At 34.1% G+C, this 21,208-nt stretch overlaps 2 protein-coding genes across 6 annotated transcripts; one reads left to right on the forward strand and one right to left on the reverse strand.

Annotated features, from left to right (window-relative positions):
• Positions 1–6,259: 6,259 nt before the first annotated feature.
• Positions 6,260–7,944, forward strand: LOC137806140 (uncharacterized). The gene is made up of 2 exons (XM_068606145.2): positions 6,260–6,582; positions 6,684–7,944. The coding sequence occupies exons 1-2, from the start codon at positions 6,529–6,531 to the stop codon at positions 7,404–7,406; spliced, it is 777 nt and encodes a 258-aa protein (XP_068462246.2). The 5' UTR covers positions 6,260–6,528; the 3' UTR covers positions 7,407–7,944.
• Positions 7,945–9,346: 1,402 nt separating this feature from the next.
• On the reverse strand, positions 9,347–18,908 carry LIG1 (DNA ligase 1). 5 transcript variants are annotated; one of them, XR_016517254.1, is made up of 17 exons: positions 17,906–18,874; positions 17,452–17,568; positions 16,414–16,515; positions 16,217–16,333; positions 15,630–15,860; positions 15,449–15,543; positions 15,228–15,315; positions 14,701–14,832; positions 12,051–12,163; positions 11,594–11,695; positions 11,452–11,520; positions 11,222–11,293; positions 11,066–11,139; positions 10,924–10,980; positions 10,063–10,140; positions 9,893–9,970; positions 9,347–9,793 (listed from the first exon to the last, which is right to left on the reverse strand). XR_016517254.1 is itself a non-coding variant. In XM_068606032.2 (17 exons), exons 1-17 carry the CDS (start codon positions 18,719–18,721, stop codon positions 9,719–9,721), a joined length of 2,409 nt encoding a protein of 802 aa, XP_068462133.2. In that variant the 5' UTR covers positions 18,722–18,908; the 3' UTR covers positions 9,347–9,718. The 5 variants fall into 5 exon arrangements, 2 of the variants coding, with proteins under 2 accessions (XP_068462133.2, XP_090153242.1); XR_016517255.1 differs by having other exon boundaries at positions 11,452–11,513; positions 14,701–14,852; XM_068606032.2 differs by having other exon boundaries at positions 11,452–11,513; positions 17,906–18,908.
• Between the last annotated feature and the right edge of the window lie 2,300 nt (positions 18,909–21,208).

Consider the following 21,208-nt stretch of genomic DNA (forward strand, 5'->3'; position numbering starts at 1 on the left):
AATTCATAGTCGAAATGTGACCTTTAATGAAAATGCTATGCTCTCTTCTGCAAAAGATACTGTCATTTCCTCAATTGATACAGGTGACCAGGAAGATGCTCGAAAGAAGGTGGAGTTTGAGATTAAAACACCCGCTCATGAGGAAGACGTTCCCAATTCCTTCAGTACTCAAGGTGATCAAGTCAGTGTTATTGATGGTACAAATGAACATTTGAGTCCACATGAGCAATGTTCACCTAAACGACGAGGATTACCACAGCCGTGGTCTATGGCTCAAGAACTTCCACAACAGAGACCAAGAAAACCGACTCAAAGATTAATTGCAGAATCTGCCAACATTGCTTATGCTTTAACTATTGCACAAGAGATGGGTGAAGAAGGTGAACCCAAGAATTACTCTGAAACTATCTCTGGTGACGACTCAACAAAGTGGATTGCTGTTATGCAAGAAGAAGTTGAGAGTCTTCTCAAAAACGAAACATGGGAATTGGTGAAGTTACCAGAAGGAAAACGAGTCATTAGTTGCAAGTGGATCTTCAAGAGAAAAGAAGGGATCCCTGGTGTTGAGAGTACAAGGAATAAAGCAAGATTTGTTGTAAGAGGTTTTGATCAAGAGAAAGGTATTGACTTTAATGAAGTATTTTCTCCTGTTGTTCGTCATACTTCAATACGTATATTACTTGCTTTAGTTGCCTTGTATGATTTGGAGCTGGAACAGTTAGATGTGAAAACTGCTTTTCTTCATGGTAATCTTGAGGAAGAGATTTACATCCAGCAGCCTGAGGGCTTCGTTGTTCCTGGAAAGGAGGACCATGTATGTCGTTTGAAGAAATCTTTATACGGCTTGAAGCAATCACCAAGACAATGGTATAAGAGGTTTGATTTTTTTATGGTTGGACATGGATACTCCAGAAGTAGCTATGATAATTGTGTTTATTTTCAAAAGACATTTGATGGGTCATTTATATACTTGTTATATGTTGATGACATGTTGATTGCTGCAAGAGATAAATCTTTAGTTAACAAGTTAAAGGCCCAACTTAGTAGTGAATTTGATATGAAGGACTTAGGTCCTGCCAAGAAAATTTTGGGAATGGAGATCAACAGAGATCGTCAAGCTGGAAAACTTTTTTATCACAAAAGAAGTTTGTTCTTAAGATGCTTGACAAATTTGGAATGCGAGACTGCAAAGCTGTTAATACTCCAATTGCCGCCCACTACAAGTTGTCATCAGATCAGTGTCCAAAATCAGACGAGGACAAAAGACGCATGTCACATGTCCCGTATTCAAATGCAATTGGAAGTCTCATGTATGCTATGGTATGTACTAGACCTGATTTAGCTTATGCTGTTAGCATTGTTAGCAGGTTCATGCATAATCCAGGCAAGGCACACTGGGAAGTCGTTAAATGGATACTTCGTTATCTGAAAGGTTCTCCAGATCTTGGGTTGGTATTTGATCAACATAGAGCCGATCCCGGAGGAGCAGTTGGCTATGTTGATGCTGACTATGGTGGTGATTTAGATCGGAGAAGGTCACTTTCAGCTTACATCTTTACCCTATGTGGGTCTGCTATCAGTTGGTATTCTTCACTTCAAGCAATTGCGGTTTTGTTCACCACTGAAGCAAAATATATTGCTGCTACAGAAGGTATGAAAGAGGCTATATGGCTTCGAGGCTTGGTAAGTGAACTTGGTCTTCAACAAGATGTTCTTGTTATATTTTGTGATAGTCAGAGTGTTGTCCACTTAACCAGGAATAGTAAGTATCACTCAAGGACCAAGCACATTGAAATTAAACACCATTTTATCTGAGACATTGTTGATACAGGAGATATAATTGTTGAAAAATTCATACGACCGAAAATCCTGCAGACATGTTGACCAAGCCACTTCCATCGGCTAAGTTCGATCATTGCCTGAACTTAGCTGGTATTATCCATACTTAATCAAGGCTTCATGGCGAGAGAGTGTTCAAGTCAAAGGCAAGTCAAGGTGGAGATTTGTGGGTTTATGACTCACCTTTCCGTTTTCTTGTCATAATTGGGAGGTTAATTGTCGCAATCAATTGCAATCAATGGGAGATTAATTGCCACAATCAATTGTCATCAATGGGAGGTTAATTACCATTAATTGTATTTATTATTGTTGTCTCCTATAACCACTATATATAGTGGCTTCCTTCAAGCAATGTAATAATACTACAAAACACTACAAAACAAACAACACACACTTTGCTTCCTCTCTTTTTTCATATACTCTCTATTTCTGTTCTTGGGTGTAAGTGTTTAAGCCATATAGAGAGTATTTGTTTTAGGGCTATTTATCTATTAGTCTGAGAGGAATTCATTTTACTCCCAGTAACATTATAGTGAAAGTTTTGGCTCTCTCGCCGGTGGTTTTTTACCTCTATTTAAAGGGGTTTTCCACCTAAAAATTCTGGTATCATTCTCATTTTACTTGTTACTTTAATTTATCATAATCTTTGGTTGAAATTATCACGCTTCCGCACACGATATCCCTACATATGAAAATGAATTTTTAAATTATTATTCAATTGAAATATATTTTTCTTACATGGGATAGGTAAACAGAAAGTAGATTATTCACAAATGATCCTAAAATTTGTTAAAAGTATGAATTGTTTTGAAATGCAGTGAATCATGCAGTGATGTGTTCCACCTTTTTCTTTTGGAGACTATGCTATCAAAAGAACCCTACACCCTACCCTGCCCCCATTAAAACTGTAGTTTATGTTAATTAAATTTATTTCAATTCTTGCACAAAATTTATACCAAAACCATTTCTCTATATATTCAAAACTTTATGATAATATTTTGCTCTAAAAAAGTAAAGATTGGTCATCTTCTACACGCACTTGTGCTTTTCACATAGGACCACTTTAATTTGTCAATATAAATTAGACGCCTCTAACACTCTCAACTCTTCAAATATGGTCAGCCAAAACAAATACGTATATAAAAAAATTATTAAATAATAATTAAATTTAGAGTTCAACAATAATTAATCAATATATTAATTAAAATATTATTTTAAAAAAATTGTATTTAAAGTGATTTATATTATTAATACAAATTTATAAAATAATTTTTAAATTAGTATTTAATTAGTTTTTAATTATAAATAAATTTCTAAAATACTAATAAAAATTAATTTAGAATATAGATTAGTAAGTAAATAAAACCTTGATAGTTAATGATTAGATATTTTTATAAATTTTTATTAATAATAAAAACTACAATAAATATTAATAATTTTTTTATTTTATAAAATTATCTCTAATTAAAATAAGTAAAATATTAAATAATTATTTTAATTTCTAAAATTAATTTATATGTAAGGATTTTGTAGTGGTATTCATAAAGGAAAACAAACTACATTATTATAAATACCAAAAAACTTTATAATTTCCATGCTTTTCTTCCTAGAAAGTGTTGGAGTTAGATTTTTAAGCTTATTTGACAGTGAACTAGACTCCGATAGTGGAATGCCTCTTATGGTATTGGAAATATATTATATGCAACAAATAATAACACCTCTTGAGTAGAGACCATAAGAATTTTTTTCAATTGCATTGATTTTGAAACTCTTTATAGTAGACAATTATGAAGTGTGTCAAATGATAACTAAGTTTAGTAGATTTTATAAACATAAAATGATAATTAATTTAGTATTTTTTTTCTCAATGTATTATACAAATATAAAATAAAATATATTCGTACACACAAATTAAAATTACCTGTTACTATTTAGTATTTTACTCTCTGTGTCTTCATTCATCTCTTCATTAATATATATAACTTTTTTTTCTTGTAATGAGGTTGATACATATATTCCTAAAATACTTTATATTTTTTTTTAATAAAAAAATTAATATATTTTTCATGAAAGTCTTATATAAACAACAAATTACCATATTTATTGAAACTATTCATGTTTATTATTATTATTATTAATATATCATTTTAATTGGTATATATTTTAGGAATATTCATATTATTTAAATTAGCATTAACTTTTTATATATATTATATGAATGGTCATATACTCTTTTTTTTTTCAAATTATGCTCCATTAATAAAGAACAATTGAAACAATTTTCAACTAATTAAAATAAAAGAAGTATTGTATGAACCCAAGAAAAGTCTTGATGCCTTAAAATTCTCTTTTAATTTAGTCAAGCAAAGAAGCAAAATCAAAGTGGTGAGACACTAATGTGGATGGAAGAAATTAATTGAAATTGTTTTGGTGAAAAAAACAAAATACATATTTGGATTTACTGCATGAAGCAGCCCACGTGTAATGAAGATGAGAAGGGTGAATTCCCATAGCCAAAAATGGAGATGCATGTGTTGAAAGAGAGAGTTAAGTTACTTCTAATGGAGGTAACGAATAATAGTAAGGATCGTACCATTCCCCATGCATTTATTCAAATTACTGTCGTAAGTAACTTTGTATCAGTCAAAAGCCACCAAAGTTTGAAACGATTAAGATCTTGTTCATTCTTGATTTTCTTAACTTTGGAAATAACTATGTTTTTGTTTCAAATTTTCCATGTGAATCTAATTAATCTCGTGTTGGTTAAGAGGTTTTATCTTCTAATTTTACCATTCAACAATTCATGTTTTGGCATTCACTAAAGCTTCGTACTAATAATATATAATATATTAAAGTTAAATATATTTTTTTCATGAAATTGGTTTTGTACTTAAAGTTAAAACTTTAGACTGTGTATTTGTAGTAAAGAAAATATTAATATAAAATATTTTAATATTTTAATTCATATTAAAAAAGTATTTGTCACGTAAAATAATTAGTAATTAATAACTCATTTAATTAATTTTTTATTACAAATATAAAAAACCTATAGTCTAAACTATGAATAAAAACAAATTTTGCTAAAAAAACATATTTAATATATTAAAATACATTTAGAGTATAGAACAATGCCTTTAACGTAAGAAAAAAAATCTTGATAGCTCCTCCCATGAATTCATTTTCAAGTTATTACATGAGAAATTTATATTTAGAAAATAAAGGAAGATGTTTTATTACACTACAAGAAAATCACGAAATAGAAATTAATCTTAGAGATAAAAAATAATTAGTTATTATAATAACTAAATTAGAGAACATTTTAGGGACTAAATAAATTTTTGGTTTATAAATTAGTTTTTATTATTGTTAAATGATTTATAAATTAGTATTTAGTTAACAACCAAAGTTTTTGCTACCAAATTTAGAATATAAATAATTGGTAGTTAAAATCTTGGTCGCTAATTAGACACCAATTTAAAAACTATTATTTTTAAAAATAATTTTAATTTAGTTACTACTGCAACTAATTATTTTGGTTTCTAGATATTGGTTTTTTATAATTAACCCTTTTTAAAGAATATATCACTTCCACCTCTTATTTTTGTTATTATCATTGTTACTTTATAGATGAAAGGTTATCACTGTTTTATTTGGTCACTTTCTAACATTTTCTTATCAACAGCATGCAAGATGCTGGAAAAGCCAAGCAATAGAACTGAAGAGGAATTTTTTATATATAACAAATTTGTATAAACATTTTTATAATTATGAGAGAGACAAAAGTGAGATATAAATATCAAACAAACTATGAAAAAAGTTATGCATGCATTACACAGTGTTAACTTGAATTTAAGATTTTATATAATATCATAGATATTGAGTGTTACTATGCCTCCAATATTTCTTTATTCAGAGTTCCACTAAACTGACTAAAGAAAGATGGTTATCAGATAGAAATAATAATGTCTTCACTATTCCTATTCCCTTCGTACGTAATTCATTAGGGTGAAGAATTCATAGTTGATAATCACATGTGTCTCTTTTGTCTAATAAGAATGATTGCAATTATATTATTTTGAAGAAGACCTTACTTATTTACTGTTATTTCTACTTAAGGATTACTCTCGAATTGATAACAGTGAAAAAATATTAATAGGAGAAGAATATTGATATTTTTATTAACACAATATTTTGAAATGGAGAGTTGAACATTATTCATAGAGTGTAGTATGTATTTAGCATGATTATAATAAAAAAACACATTGATCGATTTTAAAAAAGTAAATGTAATTAAGAGCTTTTAAGAAAATGAAAAAAGCATCATAATAGAGGACAAAAAGAGAGTTGTTTAAATCTAAAAAAATAAGAATGACATGAACATGTGCATGTTAATTAGGTTTTAAGAATGTTGGAAATGAATATGCAATAGTGAGACATGACATATATAACGGAAGTAAAGAGATATTATGATAGGAGGAGAGAGGGGGCGTAGGATTTGGGAACAGTTGAGGTTTTGGCCTTTTCTGTGCTTTTTTCCAATCCCACACAGTAACTTGGACTCCTTCTTATAAAACAGCTTCAACCATACTCCCAAACCCCCCAAACTCTCTCAATCCACTTTTCTTCATTCCCCTTTCACTTTCTCTCTTCCAACAACACCGATTCTAGTTTCGGGATTCCAACACACGCATGGACAACCAACGCAGTCCTCTTCTCAGTTGGGCTTACTACTGCCACGGAAAGGTAAAGCCTTGATTTCTTTTCTGTTTCCTTCAAGTAGAAAAAAAGTGTAATGCCCCCTGTGGACTAATTCATGACATTATTGCATAACTGTGATGACACAGTCAATGGAGGAGCTGAAGCAGTCCTTGATGTGCACCACTCTTGAGCTGGAGCAAACGAGAGCAAGTGTGCAAGAGGAGCTGAGAAAGAGGGACGATCAGCTTCTCACCCTGAAGGAGCTCCTCAATAAGGTGATAAGAGAAAGAGACGAGGCACAGGAGAAATGGCAGAGACTGTTGTTGGAGAAAATGGTTTTCCAGCAGCAAAAGCAGCAGCACCAGACAGCCCCTGCGTCTGGGATTTCCAGCATTGAGGATGAGCCCAGAAGAGGGATTGACTCCAACAATGGGCTTTCATCATCGGACTGTGAAGAAAGTATTGTTTCCTCTCCGGTGATGGAGCATTTGGGTCAGCCCCCCCATGTGGGTCGTGCGCAGCCACAGTTGCCAGAGTCAATGATTGAGCTTATATCACCACATAAACCTTTACCAGAAAAGGGTAAGCTTTTGCAGGCAGTGATGAAAGCTGGTCCTCTCCTTCAGACTCTGCTCCTTGCGGGACCACTCCCTCAATGGAGACACCCTCCACCTGCTCTTGAGTCTTTCGAGATTCCACCTGTCACCATTCCTTCCCCGCAGCCACAGGCACAGGCACAGGCGCAAGCACAATTCCTCCACCAAGAGTCCTTCACCTCCAACTGCGGGAGAGTCAGTAGGAAAAGGGTTTTCTGTGAGGGCTCTGATTCTCCCACGCAGACCAAGTTCCAAAGGATTGTACTCCACTGACTAGTACTACAACTATTACTGTTACCGAGTCAGTTTTATTTATCCCTTTTAGTTTTTAATTTATAATATGATTTTAAGGTTAGGTGTTCGATTCGACTGATCTAGCATATGTACAGTGGTTTGTTTTAACTCGGTGGGAGGAAAAGAGCTGAAGGAAAAAAATGTTTGATTTTGGGTTTGGGGTGATATTGGATGAAGGATTTGTCCTTGCTGGCATTTTTGCCCTTTTCACATTCTCCTTTTGTTTTGTGTGAGGTGAAAGGGTGACTGAAATTGTAATGTAACTAGGATAATGTAGTGCAGGAAGAAGTGATGAGTGTGAGTCTGGGAGAGAGAGAGGGGGGTTGATGTGTAAGATCACATCAAGAATTAAAGGGACGGGTGATTGGTTGTGTAGTCGTTGGGATAGGGAGATGGTGTCGCCAACCACCAAGGGGGACGGCCATGAGCTCTGCGTGTAGGGTTTGGTGGACCCACAAATCAGAATCAGGATCTATTACTGGTGTGGTGTATGATTATATTAAGCTTTTTTGGACAAGTTATCATTAGTCACTTCTAATCCTATTTCTTCTCTTTTTTCTGACACTTATTCACTAAACTAAAGCAAAGTCTCCTTTGGTTCTATTATATGTAAATGTATGTGTTTATCTTCTCCCACTCTATTAATCTCAGTCTGTTTATCATTCCTTTCAAAGAGGCACAAGAGCAGTTCATTTTGACCAATGCATCTCTATGTATGAAAGCATGGCAACCAAAGGGAAAAATCATCCACTCTACCAACATTATGGTATATAAAGTAGAACATGTTATACCCCAATTTTTTATAATAACAAAAAGTTGTTTCCAATCTATATTCAGCGTATGCCATCTCTGTACCGGTGCGATTATTTTAGAAAATCCTTCTTGTTATCAAACTATCAATAGTTGGGACCAATTTTGAAGATGTAACCCAAGAGAAGGATGTCAGCGTCACATTTCATACTAAAGAGTAGCCATGTTCTAGAACAGTGTGAAGGTCAGGTCAAGGGAAATCACATGGACAGTCTTCTTCAAAGCAGACAGGTAGAATACAGATGCTGCAAATTTTCGGCTAAAAATACTGCGTAGTGCATGTATTTTCCAAATGTAAATTTTATCCAGCACCTGCCCCTGTTTCTATTCAAGAACCTGATATTTTCTGGCATTTTGACCACGGACTATTCCTGTGTACCTCTCTTCTGTTGCGAGGTTAGCGCCAGCTATAGGAGGTTGGTTTCTTACTCGAAAAATTAAAATAGAATCGACGTTACTTTCATCTAGCTAGCTGTGTAATTAATTAAACATTACATCATTGCATTTTTGCCGGTGACGGCAAGAAGGAAGTCCTAGAAAACACGCTAAGCCTCTTCCGAACGGTGAACACAGGCTGCGCAAATGACGCGACTCGTGCCTTACAAGACAAGAAATGTTGAAGCTTTGGTCAACATTAGGCCGAATAAGCCAAATTAAACACAACTCATTCCACAAGGTTAATATCTCTTAGTTTTAACCAAACAAAGCCCAGGCCCATAGTTATACGTTGGGCCGACAAGTAACCCCGTCTACGTTCAGAGAACAGAAGATTAACAAATGAAATTTTAAAGATATTAATCATTTCCAGTCTGCAAATAAGTTAGAAAATTCAAGGATTAAACAATGCCCCAACCTCTCCCAAAGGAGTGTAAAAGTATCAAAGAAATGTTAGAAACGAAAAATAGTTTAGACCAATGGCAGAACCTTAAACTGGGATCAAAGTGGAAAGAGTTAAGGGTCTTATTCCACAGAAGACGAAGCACTTATTCTAAACATTAGGCATATCTCACTTACCTATCTCCTTCGTCCTTTTCTCTAATAATATTCAATCTTATCTTCCGAGTCAGGTCCATGCAATTAGAATTAGATTTTTCCAAAACAGCTTCATCTACAGTTAAAAAGAAACTTAAATACAACAGTTTTACAATTGAAAATGGAAGACATGTGCCACGCTCAGTAATTTGACACATGGACTAATATTGAGAAGGGTTTCGTCAATGCTAACAGCCTTAACTACAGCATCATGTTACAAGAACAAAACTGAATTGTAGACAATAATTAACATGGTTTATGCGCAAATGTCTACTTTTGGGGCCCTCCATCAGCTTCTCCCACGTTGTACATCGAATTTTCAGTTAATGTTAATACGCAGTCATGCTCTCTAACCTAAGCTTAGGTGAAAATTCACATACACATTTACTCTCATGCGATCATCAGGAATAAAACTGAGATTTTATCTTTCAGCAAGAAAAAAACTCCCCTCAATAATCTTCTTCATCTTCGTCATCTTGTTTGTTCGCTTGATTGTGTTTTTGAGCTTTATACAACTCAGCAACCTGCAAAACATGACCAAAAATAATCAATTTGAGTTCCCATTACTATATTTTCAATCTTCTTATCATATTGCTGGTCATATAAAGTAGATTGCACTTTACCTGCTCGGCTGACGTGGCCTGTTCAGGAGTTTTGTCATGCCGGAGTCGAACTAGTCGTGGAAATCGAAGAGATATGCCCTTCAAAGAAAAATGTAGAAATGCCACCAAAATAGTTAAATACAGCTATTATTAACAATTAAACAATGTTACGCATCAATTCATTCTATTACCTTTTTCGGATCAACTATGCCCGCTGCAGCACGGTGGACAGGGCTAATGGTCAGGTCTGCCGCTCTCACTTCCCACACCTGAGTGAAATAAGGTAACATATAACTAAATACATAAAAAAAAAATGCTACAATGGGCATAATACAATTTTATTGGATAAAAAAATATAATTAAAAAGAAGGATTTCGAAAAATAATTTCAACTCCATTGGCATGATTGTTTTTGAGAACCAAAGACGAGATTAGAGTAGATTGTTGGTAAGTTAAAACAATTTGAAAAAAATGAAACATATTACCATTTTTCACTTATTTATATTTGTTCTTTTTCTTTTTTATTTCTCATCAACCAATCATCTTCAACTTTTTATTTTATTTCTTATATATTTCCAATTTTCTATTTTATTTTCATCGAATCTGTTTCGTTCTTCTCTACCAAATACAACGTACGAGCTTTCACCGCTTATTTAAAAATTGAATTGCCATAAATCTAGAAGCTTACTACACTGTTCCAGGAATTATACAAACAGAACATGATCACGTTAGTTAATTATGCAACCCATTATCCTTCCTCCCCACCGTAATTAGTAAAACTTCTCCAAGGACGCTCATTAATCTAGAAAGGAATGCCAAAAACAATGTTCGACCACATTGGGAGATCATTCAGCCACAGTGGCATCAGACCATAATAGTATTCCCAACAGTATGAAATTTCGTCCATGTCTTCCATTGAAGTACTAGGAAATTCAAAACAAGGATACAGTAATAACCAGTAAGAGATAAGATAACTCAATAATGATGATAGGCTACAGCACAATTGGAAAAGAAAATAATGAAATCGCCCAGAAAAGTCAGGATAACTCTCACCTCACTGGCTTCAAACCAGACATCAGGATTGATTGTTTCTCCAAATCTATAGTATGACTGAAATCAAAGAGCGTGATGAAATTAATTTCAAAAATATCAAGCATGACTAGAAAAGGATAAGAGTGAAATAAGAGGCTGGCACCTTTGGCTTGGAAATCACATTAGAACGAAGACTGGAAGAACGTTCTACAAGATCAGATTCTGCGAATCCCGTTCCTGCCCACCATAACAAGAAGACTAAGAGAAATAATCTTACCAAATGAAATCGGCAGTGACTAAACAAAATTAAAATACTAACCAATCTTGCAAATACTTTGAAATTCTTCATTATTGTTGTCATAGCAAGCCAGGAGGAAGGCGCCATAAACTCCTACAAGACATGTCACTATTTCATTTCAAACCGCTCTAAGCTAATGGTTCACAATAGCAGTGTATCTAAATCCCGAGGGCATAGTCTTCTTCGTACATGATGTTAAAACGATGAGTAAAATAAGCAACATCACATTAAAGAGTACACTTCATGATCACCTGTACGTTTTCCACGTCCGTGGAAAGCAGCAATAGGTACCAAATCTACAGAGTCCCCTAAACTGCAAACTAGAACCAATGAGCAAACAGAAATTCATAATAAAGAATTAAGAAATATGAATGTCAGAACACACATCCTTACTTCTCCATATAATCTTTCTTCAGTTTTAGCCAGTTGAGTGATCGCTTGGCTGGTTCATATGTAGCATCCTCATTTAATGTTTTAATGATTAATCCCTCACAACTATGAATCAAGAAACACCAAATATCAATGACAAAAATTCTCATTCAAATTATAGCAAGAAAACCAAATTTGAAACATCTGTGAATGTCGGACAATAAACAATCAAGAGTCAGTTTGCTTTACAAGTTTCTCCTTATTAGTAAAATAAAGCACATCCACATAAATCCTTGTCTAACATATCATTAACGTTCAAGGTAATTGAATGGAAAAAGAAACACACTAAGTAGTCTAATATTCTTCAATGCCTATCAAATACTATTAGTAAATCTCATTGAAATAATTTGAAGAGAATCATACATTGTGATGAAATTATGTACTATTTTAAACTCGAAATTAACTAGAAGAAAAAGTGCACCTAGCACCAACAGCTTGGTCAAGAAAATTTTGTATCTCCTCAACATCATTTGAAGTTAATGCTGTTGCAAACTGAAGAAATCCAGATTCTTCCTCAAAAGAGGCATAAAGATGCTGCAGACAGAAAACAGATACCCATCAATAAGTAGTTCTTATTTGTATAGAAGCCCGTGATTAATGGAATGAATTCATGAATAAATAGCATTCAATCAACGCTATGATAGAGATCAATTGGTTTCCCTACCTATTAGGACTTGCGCAAGAGAACCCAACCTAAGAAACTACTCCATTAGGTGAAAAAGTCTCAATGCTTAAGTATTGTTAAAATTATGATTGTATGGTACTGTACAGTTTTCATAAAGCCGTATTTTAGGTGTATGTACCTAGCCTAAGGGTTGAGTGTTATAGGATATACCTTTTCCTCGTAACTCTTCTCTATGTGTGTGTCTATATATATATAATCAGCTGTGACAATAACTCACTGATTTTTACTGCATCCAAATTCAAGTCAGTATCAGAGCCCTGTTGTCTCCGGCCACCGTCTGAAACAGTTGTCTAGCAAAGTCTGGGGTTTGGTGTGTGTCAAGGAGAACCCAACCCTGGTAGTGACATGATCAAAAGATTAGTTATGCGCTGCCCCCCTCTAATCCCAGTCAGTCCTTTATCAGGCACATGTGTCCATGTGCCACCTTCTCCACGTGGAATCACACCGGGTGCTGTCATTTGTATTGTCGGCGGCATCTTCTGGTCACATTTCTTGACACCAAGTTTTCAAATGAGTACCAAGAGTATGAGACTTAAATTTGAAAATTCCAATCATTAAGGTCAATCTTGTTCGGGACCAAGTGTTTCAGCAATTTGTATTTCTCAATCAGTGGAAGATTAACATTAGTGGGGTAATAGTTGGAATCACACCGGCCGCTGTCATTTGTCTTGTCAGCATCATCTGGTCACATTTCTTGACACCAAGTTTTCAAATGAGACTTAAATTTGAAAATTCAAACCATTAAGGTCAATCTTGTTCGGGACCAAGTGTTTCAACAATTTGTATTTCTCAAGTGGAAGATTAACACTCGTGGGGTAATAGTTGACTAAAGTGCCTCGGATAATTTTTCTGGTCCGTCAACTCTTTCACATGATTCATTTCATATTGTTCATTTGCTCTTATGAAAGGTATTTGTTCCACACTTAATCCATATCCTATATATAATTTTTCAATTTATTGTCAACATTGTACTCTTTTGTTGTTTCTTTGTTCGCCACCATTGTTCCTGAAATTATTAATGAAACACTTGATCATCCAGGATGGCAACAAGCCATGATTGATGAAGTGCACTATCTAGATGGGTCTTTGTTGTTAAAATTGGACCTGGTGATGAAGTTGATCAATTTAAAGCTTGATTGGTGGCCAAATGATAAATACAAATTTATAAACTTGAATACCCACTAGGTTTTCTTCTTGCAATGGTTGTTATTTTTCATTGGACACTTCACCAACTTCACACTAAAAATGTTTTCCTTCATGGTAATATTAAGGAGGGAATTTACACGGAGCAACCTGGATTTGTTGCTTAGGGAGAGTCTTGTTTAGTGTGTAAATTACGTTACTCTATATGATCTAAAGTAGTCCCCACGAGCATGATTTGGTAAATTCAGACATACTATGCAGGTGTTTGGATTGAAACAAAGTTGGATAGATCATTTACTTTTCTACAACCACACTTCTCTTAGAAAGTGTGTCTATCTAATGGTCTATGTTGATGATATAGTTATTAAAAAGAATTATATACCACTAGGATCTCTTAGCCAAAGTTGCAGTTATTCAACCATTTTTCAAACTAAAGATCTTAGTTATCAAAAATTATTTTCTAGGTATTGAAGTGGCTTAATCAAAGGAAGGCATGCTCTTGACATTCTGGAGAGGATAGGGTTGGCAAATTGTAAGTCTATTGATGTTTCTATTGATCCAAATCAAAATTTGATGGGGTACTACAGTGAAACTTTTTCAAATATAGAAAGAAATAGAAACTCATTTATCTCATTATTACTGTTGGAGATCTCACATCAGCTAAAGATAAAGTGAGGACAAATCTTACCTTAGTCAGTGTTGTGAGGTTAAGTTAGGCTTTAAATACTACTCCAATAATTACAAGAATTAATATTTGTCGAAGTTGTCAGACAATTCCCGAATAATCCTCACAAGTTTTTTGGGTTGAGCTCTCCTCCTGTGCTTAAGTCCTAATAATTGGTGTTTTTATTGAGTTGGACTATATCTATAGGTTGGATTAAGGTGAAAACAAAATACTGATTGATGAATGAAGTCGTCTCAAGGAGAAAAGGACTACCACCAGATCAATGATGATTATTGATGTCAATCCTTAAAAGGGGTGTCAATTTTAGGAGTACCACATTGAGTAGGGTGAACTACTTAATATAATACTTACTTGCAAGGAGATTCCTCTACCTAGTCTTTTAGGTTGCACTTCCCTCTTGTGCTTAAGTCTTAACACTACCAAACTAAAAATTGTATCTCAAAAACTGGATCAGCATTTAGGTTTACAACTTTCATCCTTCTCTATCAAGGACTAAGCTACTTAATAAAGAAAAAATAAACATGAAAATGTTGGTAGAACAAAGATAAGAGTTGGTACCTCTCTACGGACTCTGAGGTTTTCCTGAAGAAGTTCTTGGCCATTTAGATACAACAAATCAAAAGCAAATACGCAAACATTAACCTTTATATCTTCAATTTCTACTTTCTTGCGAGCTCGAGTAGTAAGAGTCTGTCAAAAAGAATCATGTTCTTGAAAGAGTAAAAGAGAATTTAAATGTGAAGTCGTTGATAACATATCATATATAAAGGCAGGTCATAAATGCAAATGCAATCTTCCATTATAAGGAATATATAGATGAGCAGATAGCTACCTCTGATACATGTTCTATCTCTTCTATAACAGAACTTTCTATGTATCAAAATAACATTCTTTTCTTCTTTCAAGTCACATGTCTAATTATTAAATCCTAGCACAAAAATATCCAAAACCGAAAACTAGTGTCACCAAGATAGGTAAAACAACACAAGCATAACCTACCAAAGGACTTAATTTTGATCAACTGCTAGTAGAACAAGGTTCTGATAATGTACTGACATCCAAAAAAAATACAGCATTAAGATTACCTGGAAAGAAAGAAGCTTCTGTGTTGCGCAGTCATATGCAACAATTTCACAATCAAGAATAAATGAAGATACACCCGGTTTCTTTAACCTGTTCACTGACACAAAATGGTCATACAAGTGTTTGTTTTACTAAATGCAACTTCGTGTTGTTAAGAAGTGTCCTACCCAAAAAGACTGAACCAGACCTCAAGTATATCCTTCCTAATAAAGCTTTTTTTTACCTTGAAACTGCGGCAGCAACATCAGGAAACTTCTCAGTGTTCCGTTCTGCTTGTCTACTGTAAATCTCAACTGAACCATTCTCCAGATAATGTATCTGTTTCATTGCAGATAATGTTATTGTACATAGTTAGTATCATAATAGCTATGTTTCTGATGGAAGAATTGACCATGAAGTATCACCTGGGCACGCTCTCCATCATATTTGTATTCACAGGTAAACTCCACATCCTGGAATTTGTTTAGAATTTCAGTCACACTTTTTGCTGCCTTTGACAGCATAGGTCTAATTGGAACACCAGGAGTAAATTTGCAATTCTTTGGAAGCATCCATAGACCCTCCGTAAGCAGTGCAGATATTATTTTGTCATAGTCAGGAAGAACAGAATAGACTTGTTTAACAATATCCGAAGCCTGATGCAAAATGAAACCAGAAATAAATATATACATACATTATACATATATAAATATACATACATATATAAATATATATATATATATATATATATAAAATAGGAAAGGAAATATAATGAATTTCTGCCTAATGCTTCCTAAAATGCAGAATAGAGAAAAGGTGGGTGGTATCTTCACCAGAATTCACTGATACCAACTACAGCAGCAGCACCCTACCCCCAAAACTTAGTTCTGAAGCACTTCAAATGTTTTAAGACCCAAAGCGTATATGCTACTCAACCTGAACTCACAAGACTAAGCCATATAAACCAATTCACTCTCATACCATATTTCCCAGTTCAATCACATTAGCTTACCTTGTCTAAAGGAGACTGAATTTCAGGAGGTGGTTTAGAGTGTTCTTCAGTGTACGCTGCAGCTTGGCCTAATGCAGCCAAAAGAGTTTGTTCTGCATAACCAATTCGCAACTTCGCCTAGAAAACAAGAACAGGATGCAATTAACATGGAGAAGTAAGCCCACCAGAACATTTCAATAAAGAATTAAAATTTCAACCTGAAGCAAACGAATTAGATATTGAGGTTCACACTCAGTTGCAGCAACAAGAAGTGCCTTGATATGGTTCTTTTTTTTCTCTTGACTGTCTTTTCCAGATTCCTGAACACATTCAGAATAAAGAAAAAGTAACAGCATAATTTAGCAACATTCAGTTGTACACAAAAAGGTGTTCAAATCCCAACAACAAATTCCTGCTTTATTCTCTTACAGTACATACACCCAGCCATACTAACTTCCAACATGGCCACCAAACAGATGGCAAGAAATTTAAAGATAAAAACAAACGTATATTTAGTAAGCCGTGGCTTCAGCAAAAGATACAGAAACGAACCTCCTTCCCAGGCACACTATTCTTGTACAGCACATTAAACTCCAAAAAAAAACATCTAACCATAACAGAGAATAAAAAAATGAGCTGAAAATGACTGTTGTGCTCTATGCACGATATGTGATAAAGGCACCAATAACACACTCCAAGTCTTCAATATCAGTTTTACTTGGAACTTACTTTTGCCAATTCTCTCTTTTTTTTACCATTCATGCTGTTATACCACATGAGAATGCACTAAACCTGGTTATCCCAAACCAAAGCCTATGGTCATGTGCTTAGTTTTCTCAATCACTCAACGTTGCAATAATAATTTCAAATTAATCCATACATGGGTAGAACTTATAGATGCAACTTGTCAACAAAAAACTAGGCACTACTATTTAGAAAGTAAATTTCAATAACATTGCAAAAGTTTTGTCAAATTCCATCCCATACCCCTTCCTTTTTTAAGCCCTGCACTAACCCCATTTACTAGTTTGAAATAAACATAGCAGTACCAAGAAACACATTAGACCGCGTAATTGCCTATAAGGGAGATTGCTGTTGACTGGGGGTTCATATGCAATTTCAATAAACCTCGATGTAAACGTAATCTGTTCATATTTAAAACTATAAACCAACAAGCTTGTGACAAAGGCTGAGAAGTAATGTGAATAATCGAACAACCCAAATGCAGGATATTAAAAAATTCAATGATAACATACCTTAGCAATAAGGTGAAAAGTGTTGAAAACCTTCCTAATGGTCAATGCTTCAGGCTTCCACATCATAGGTTGAGACGAACGGCTCTCTTTAGCAACCAAGCCCAAATCCCCTTTTTTCTGCCAATAATAAAATCTCATTCAGTCAAAGTCGTCTCAGCAACGAGAATGGAGAAATACCAAAAGAGTCAGCCACCTGATACTAATTCTTAGTAAACAACTTCAGTCAAATTCATCTCAATAACAAGAATGCAAGAAAAACCAAAAGATTCGAGCACCTGATACCGACTTTTAACTAACATCTTCAGTCAAATTCATCTCAACAACAAGAATGCAATAAAAACCAAAAGAATTAATCACCTGAAACCGATTCTTAACAAACATCTTCTCCGGTCAAATTCAACCAAACAACAAGAACGAAAGAAAGAACCAAAAAGACTCAACTAAACTCAGTCACCTGATACTGAGTCTTAATCCACGACTCGTTCCTTCCATAGGCCTCCGCGAGCGCCTTGGAAATGATCGACTCGCCGATTCCCAACTCCAACCCTTCATGAGCAGGCGCAATCCGGTTCGCGGAGAGGTAAACGATGGGAACAAGATCCTCCGGTGTGACGAGCATCACAGTCCGCAGCATATTGCAAACAATGTCAGTGATAACAATTCTTCCACTTTCCTGAGAAATCATATCAAATGCCAAAGCGAGAAAGAGAAACGGCACTGGCTGTCCCTTCTCCCATGCAGTCACCGAAGCGGGGTCGAAACTCGATGGTTTCTGCTTCAGCTGCGGAACTTGCTTAATCAGCTCCACGGTCTTCCCGTTCGAAGAATTAGACGACGACAGGTGGCGGACCTTCCGTTGTTCCGGTTTAATAGCTTCTTCCGGTTTAATAGCTTCTTCCGGTTTAACAGCTTCTTCCGGTTTAACAGCAGCTTGCTCCGGTTCAACGGTTACGGGCGGAGAAGGCAGTTTGGGGGATTTGCTGTTGCTAGGGTTTTGTGAGGAAGCGGAGTGTGGGGATTTTCTTTTCTTGGGGGATGATGAAAGATTGGGTGTTTGGGGTTTGGACTGGGAACTCTTCTTGGCGGCGGCGCGGGCGCCGGACATGAGAGCGTCGAAGGCGGAGGGTGGCTTGGACATGGCGCGGAGAGAAACGGAGGGGAGAGAGAGAGGGAAAGAGAAGAGAGAGGAAACCCTAACAGTTTGGGAGGAATAGAAGGAAATGGGAAAAGAGGATCGAAAACACAATGCGAACTTGAATGAATGAACCATGTAACTAATTTGAATGTCCGAACAGAGCGTGAGTGAGTTTATTAGAGAAGCATTGTGCCAGACACGATAGAAATGGCGGGAAGAATGTCACCCTTCGGATACTCTCTTCAGGACACTCTATAAAGTTTCATTTCCACAACTACATTAAAATCTACATCTTTTTTAAAATTATGAGAAAATATTGTTTACAAATTACTTTTCAGTTTTATCTTTATATCAATACTTATTTTATTATTTTATTTTAGATATTAGTCATTTTATATATTTTTTAGCAGTTACCACTGTCAAGATATAACAAATTATGGGAAGAAGTGTTTTGTAAGTGTTGTACTATTTATGTATTATAGTAGTTTATTAATGAAAAGAAATTAATAAATTATCTATTTTATAATATTTAATTTATTATTAAATTATTTTATCATTATAAATTTATTATAGTTAATTTTAATAAATATAGATACATATATAATAATTATAAAAGTAAAAATAGAGATACGCAAAATCGTCTTTGTTAGTAAGAATAACAATGCATTATATTTATTTAGTAGGAGAAGTTACTGAAGCAAATCAGAAAAAATCTAAATTCAACGTTATTTAACGTAAGAAGATTGGAACAGCACAATATTATAATTAATGTATGAAATCTATACGAATCAACAACCAATAATGTATCTAAGTTTAAAATAAATTGAATTAGTACTTTATTATTTTTTAAATAAATTTTTTACCTTATTTTTACCTGTATAGTTCACGTCTTTAAGCCTTTTCAAGTTTCTGAATTAATTCAAACTCTAAGCAACGTCAAACATACACATTAACTAGGATTTTGTTATTAGAAACTGTTTCTTACAACAAATTGTCTGAATAACTACAATAAAAAAACGAAAACTTCAAAGGAACCAAATGAACATATTACTCAAACGAAAAAATAAATAAACCGTAATTATGCGTTTATTTAATGTAATGGCCGAGGTATCGAAAACTCATTCAGTATTTTGATATTTTCCCATCCAAATCAAGAATGACAATCTTTAACACACAAAATGCGAGTTTTGGTTTAACAAATTTGAGTAGGAAATGTGAGTTAATTTTAATGGTTCTTCTCGCATAAATGTTAGTCTGTATAAAAGAATATTTTTAAAATTAATAAAAATAATTTTTCAAATATAAATTTTGAATGTTTTTTTTTATTAAATTATTATTTTTTTACTTAGATAAAGTAGATAATTAGTTTCACAATATTTTATGACACATGTGTAAATAATTTATGCATTTCAGAAGGACAAAAAACACTATTAAATATTAAAAAATTATTATTAAATTTTGTAAAAGTATTATGAATTAGGGATTGAAAGGAGTTTCTTCCTACACATCCATGCCTTTCTTCTTGCACCCCATACTTCAAAAAATACTCAAATTATCCATTGACATTTTTCATTGAATATTTTTTCTTTGATTTCAAAATGTGGAATTCAGAGACTTCAAGAGTTATAATCTGAAAGTTAAAATTTGTGTTTTGGACTGTACAATATTCCTGATTGCATAATGCAAAATATAAGTATGTATTTCATATTGTAGAATTTGGAATGAATAATTTTAGAATTTTTTAGAATATGAGGTTACAGGAAGAAATTATAAGGGTGCATAAATAAATTTATAAATTTTTAAGATATGCAGGTTTTGAGGCCCAGCTCGCCCTGCCCCGCACTTAGCCTTCGTGAACTGTGGGTTATGCGAAGCATGCCTAAGTGAGTTGAAATAGACATATCGCCCTGCGTTTTTTCTTAATGGGTCGTGGGTTGACCCGCACAACATCGTCATCCCTAATCAAAATTAAAGGCTTAACAATGTAATTAACAAGTGGTGAACAATAATAATCTACAAATCATGACTAGGGGCACTTGAACTTACTTAAGTCTACTTTAATCATCCGTACATGTAGGATCCCAATACAATCGCTATAAATAGTTGAACATTGTGAAAGGTAGCGAATCACTATAACATTTTACATATACCCTTTACTTAGATCGAAAATTGACTTGAGTGTCAGAGTATAATAGCAGGTTTTCTTGCTAAGATCGAAGATTCGAAGATCAAATATCCGAAGACCGAAGAACGAGGCTGAGAACACCACGTGTGAGGTTATATTCGATTCTGCATAAACCTTTTGGTGTCCATTATGGGACCAGAGAAAACCACATGGTAACTTGATAAGTGCCTAAATTCAGCATTATTTCATATCAAAATATAAACACTTATTTGTGAGTATTAATTGCTAATTGACATATAAAATAATTCTTAATTTATGAATTTACATAAAAAAAATAATCATTAATTTATAAAATTAGAAACAGATTAAATAAAACAGTAAGAAGACACATGTTGTCATCCTTTTTTAGCAAGGATCAAGTTGTAGGATTTTGAGAGGAGAACATGAAATTGCAACATAGGAAATACTCAATTTTATTCATGCCACTTTGTTGTTTT

Source organism: Phaseolus vulgaris, chromosome 11, assembly GCF_051622355.1.
Source record: "Phaseolus vulgaris cultivar YP4 chromosome 11, ASM5162235v1, whole genome shotgun sequence".
Lineage (NCBI taxonomy): Eukaryota > Viridiplantae > Streptophyta > Magnoliopsida > Fabales > Fabaceae > Phaseolus > Phaseolus vulgaris.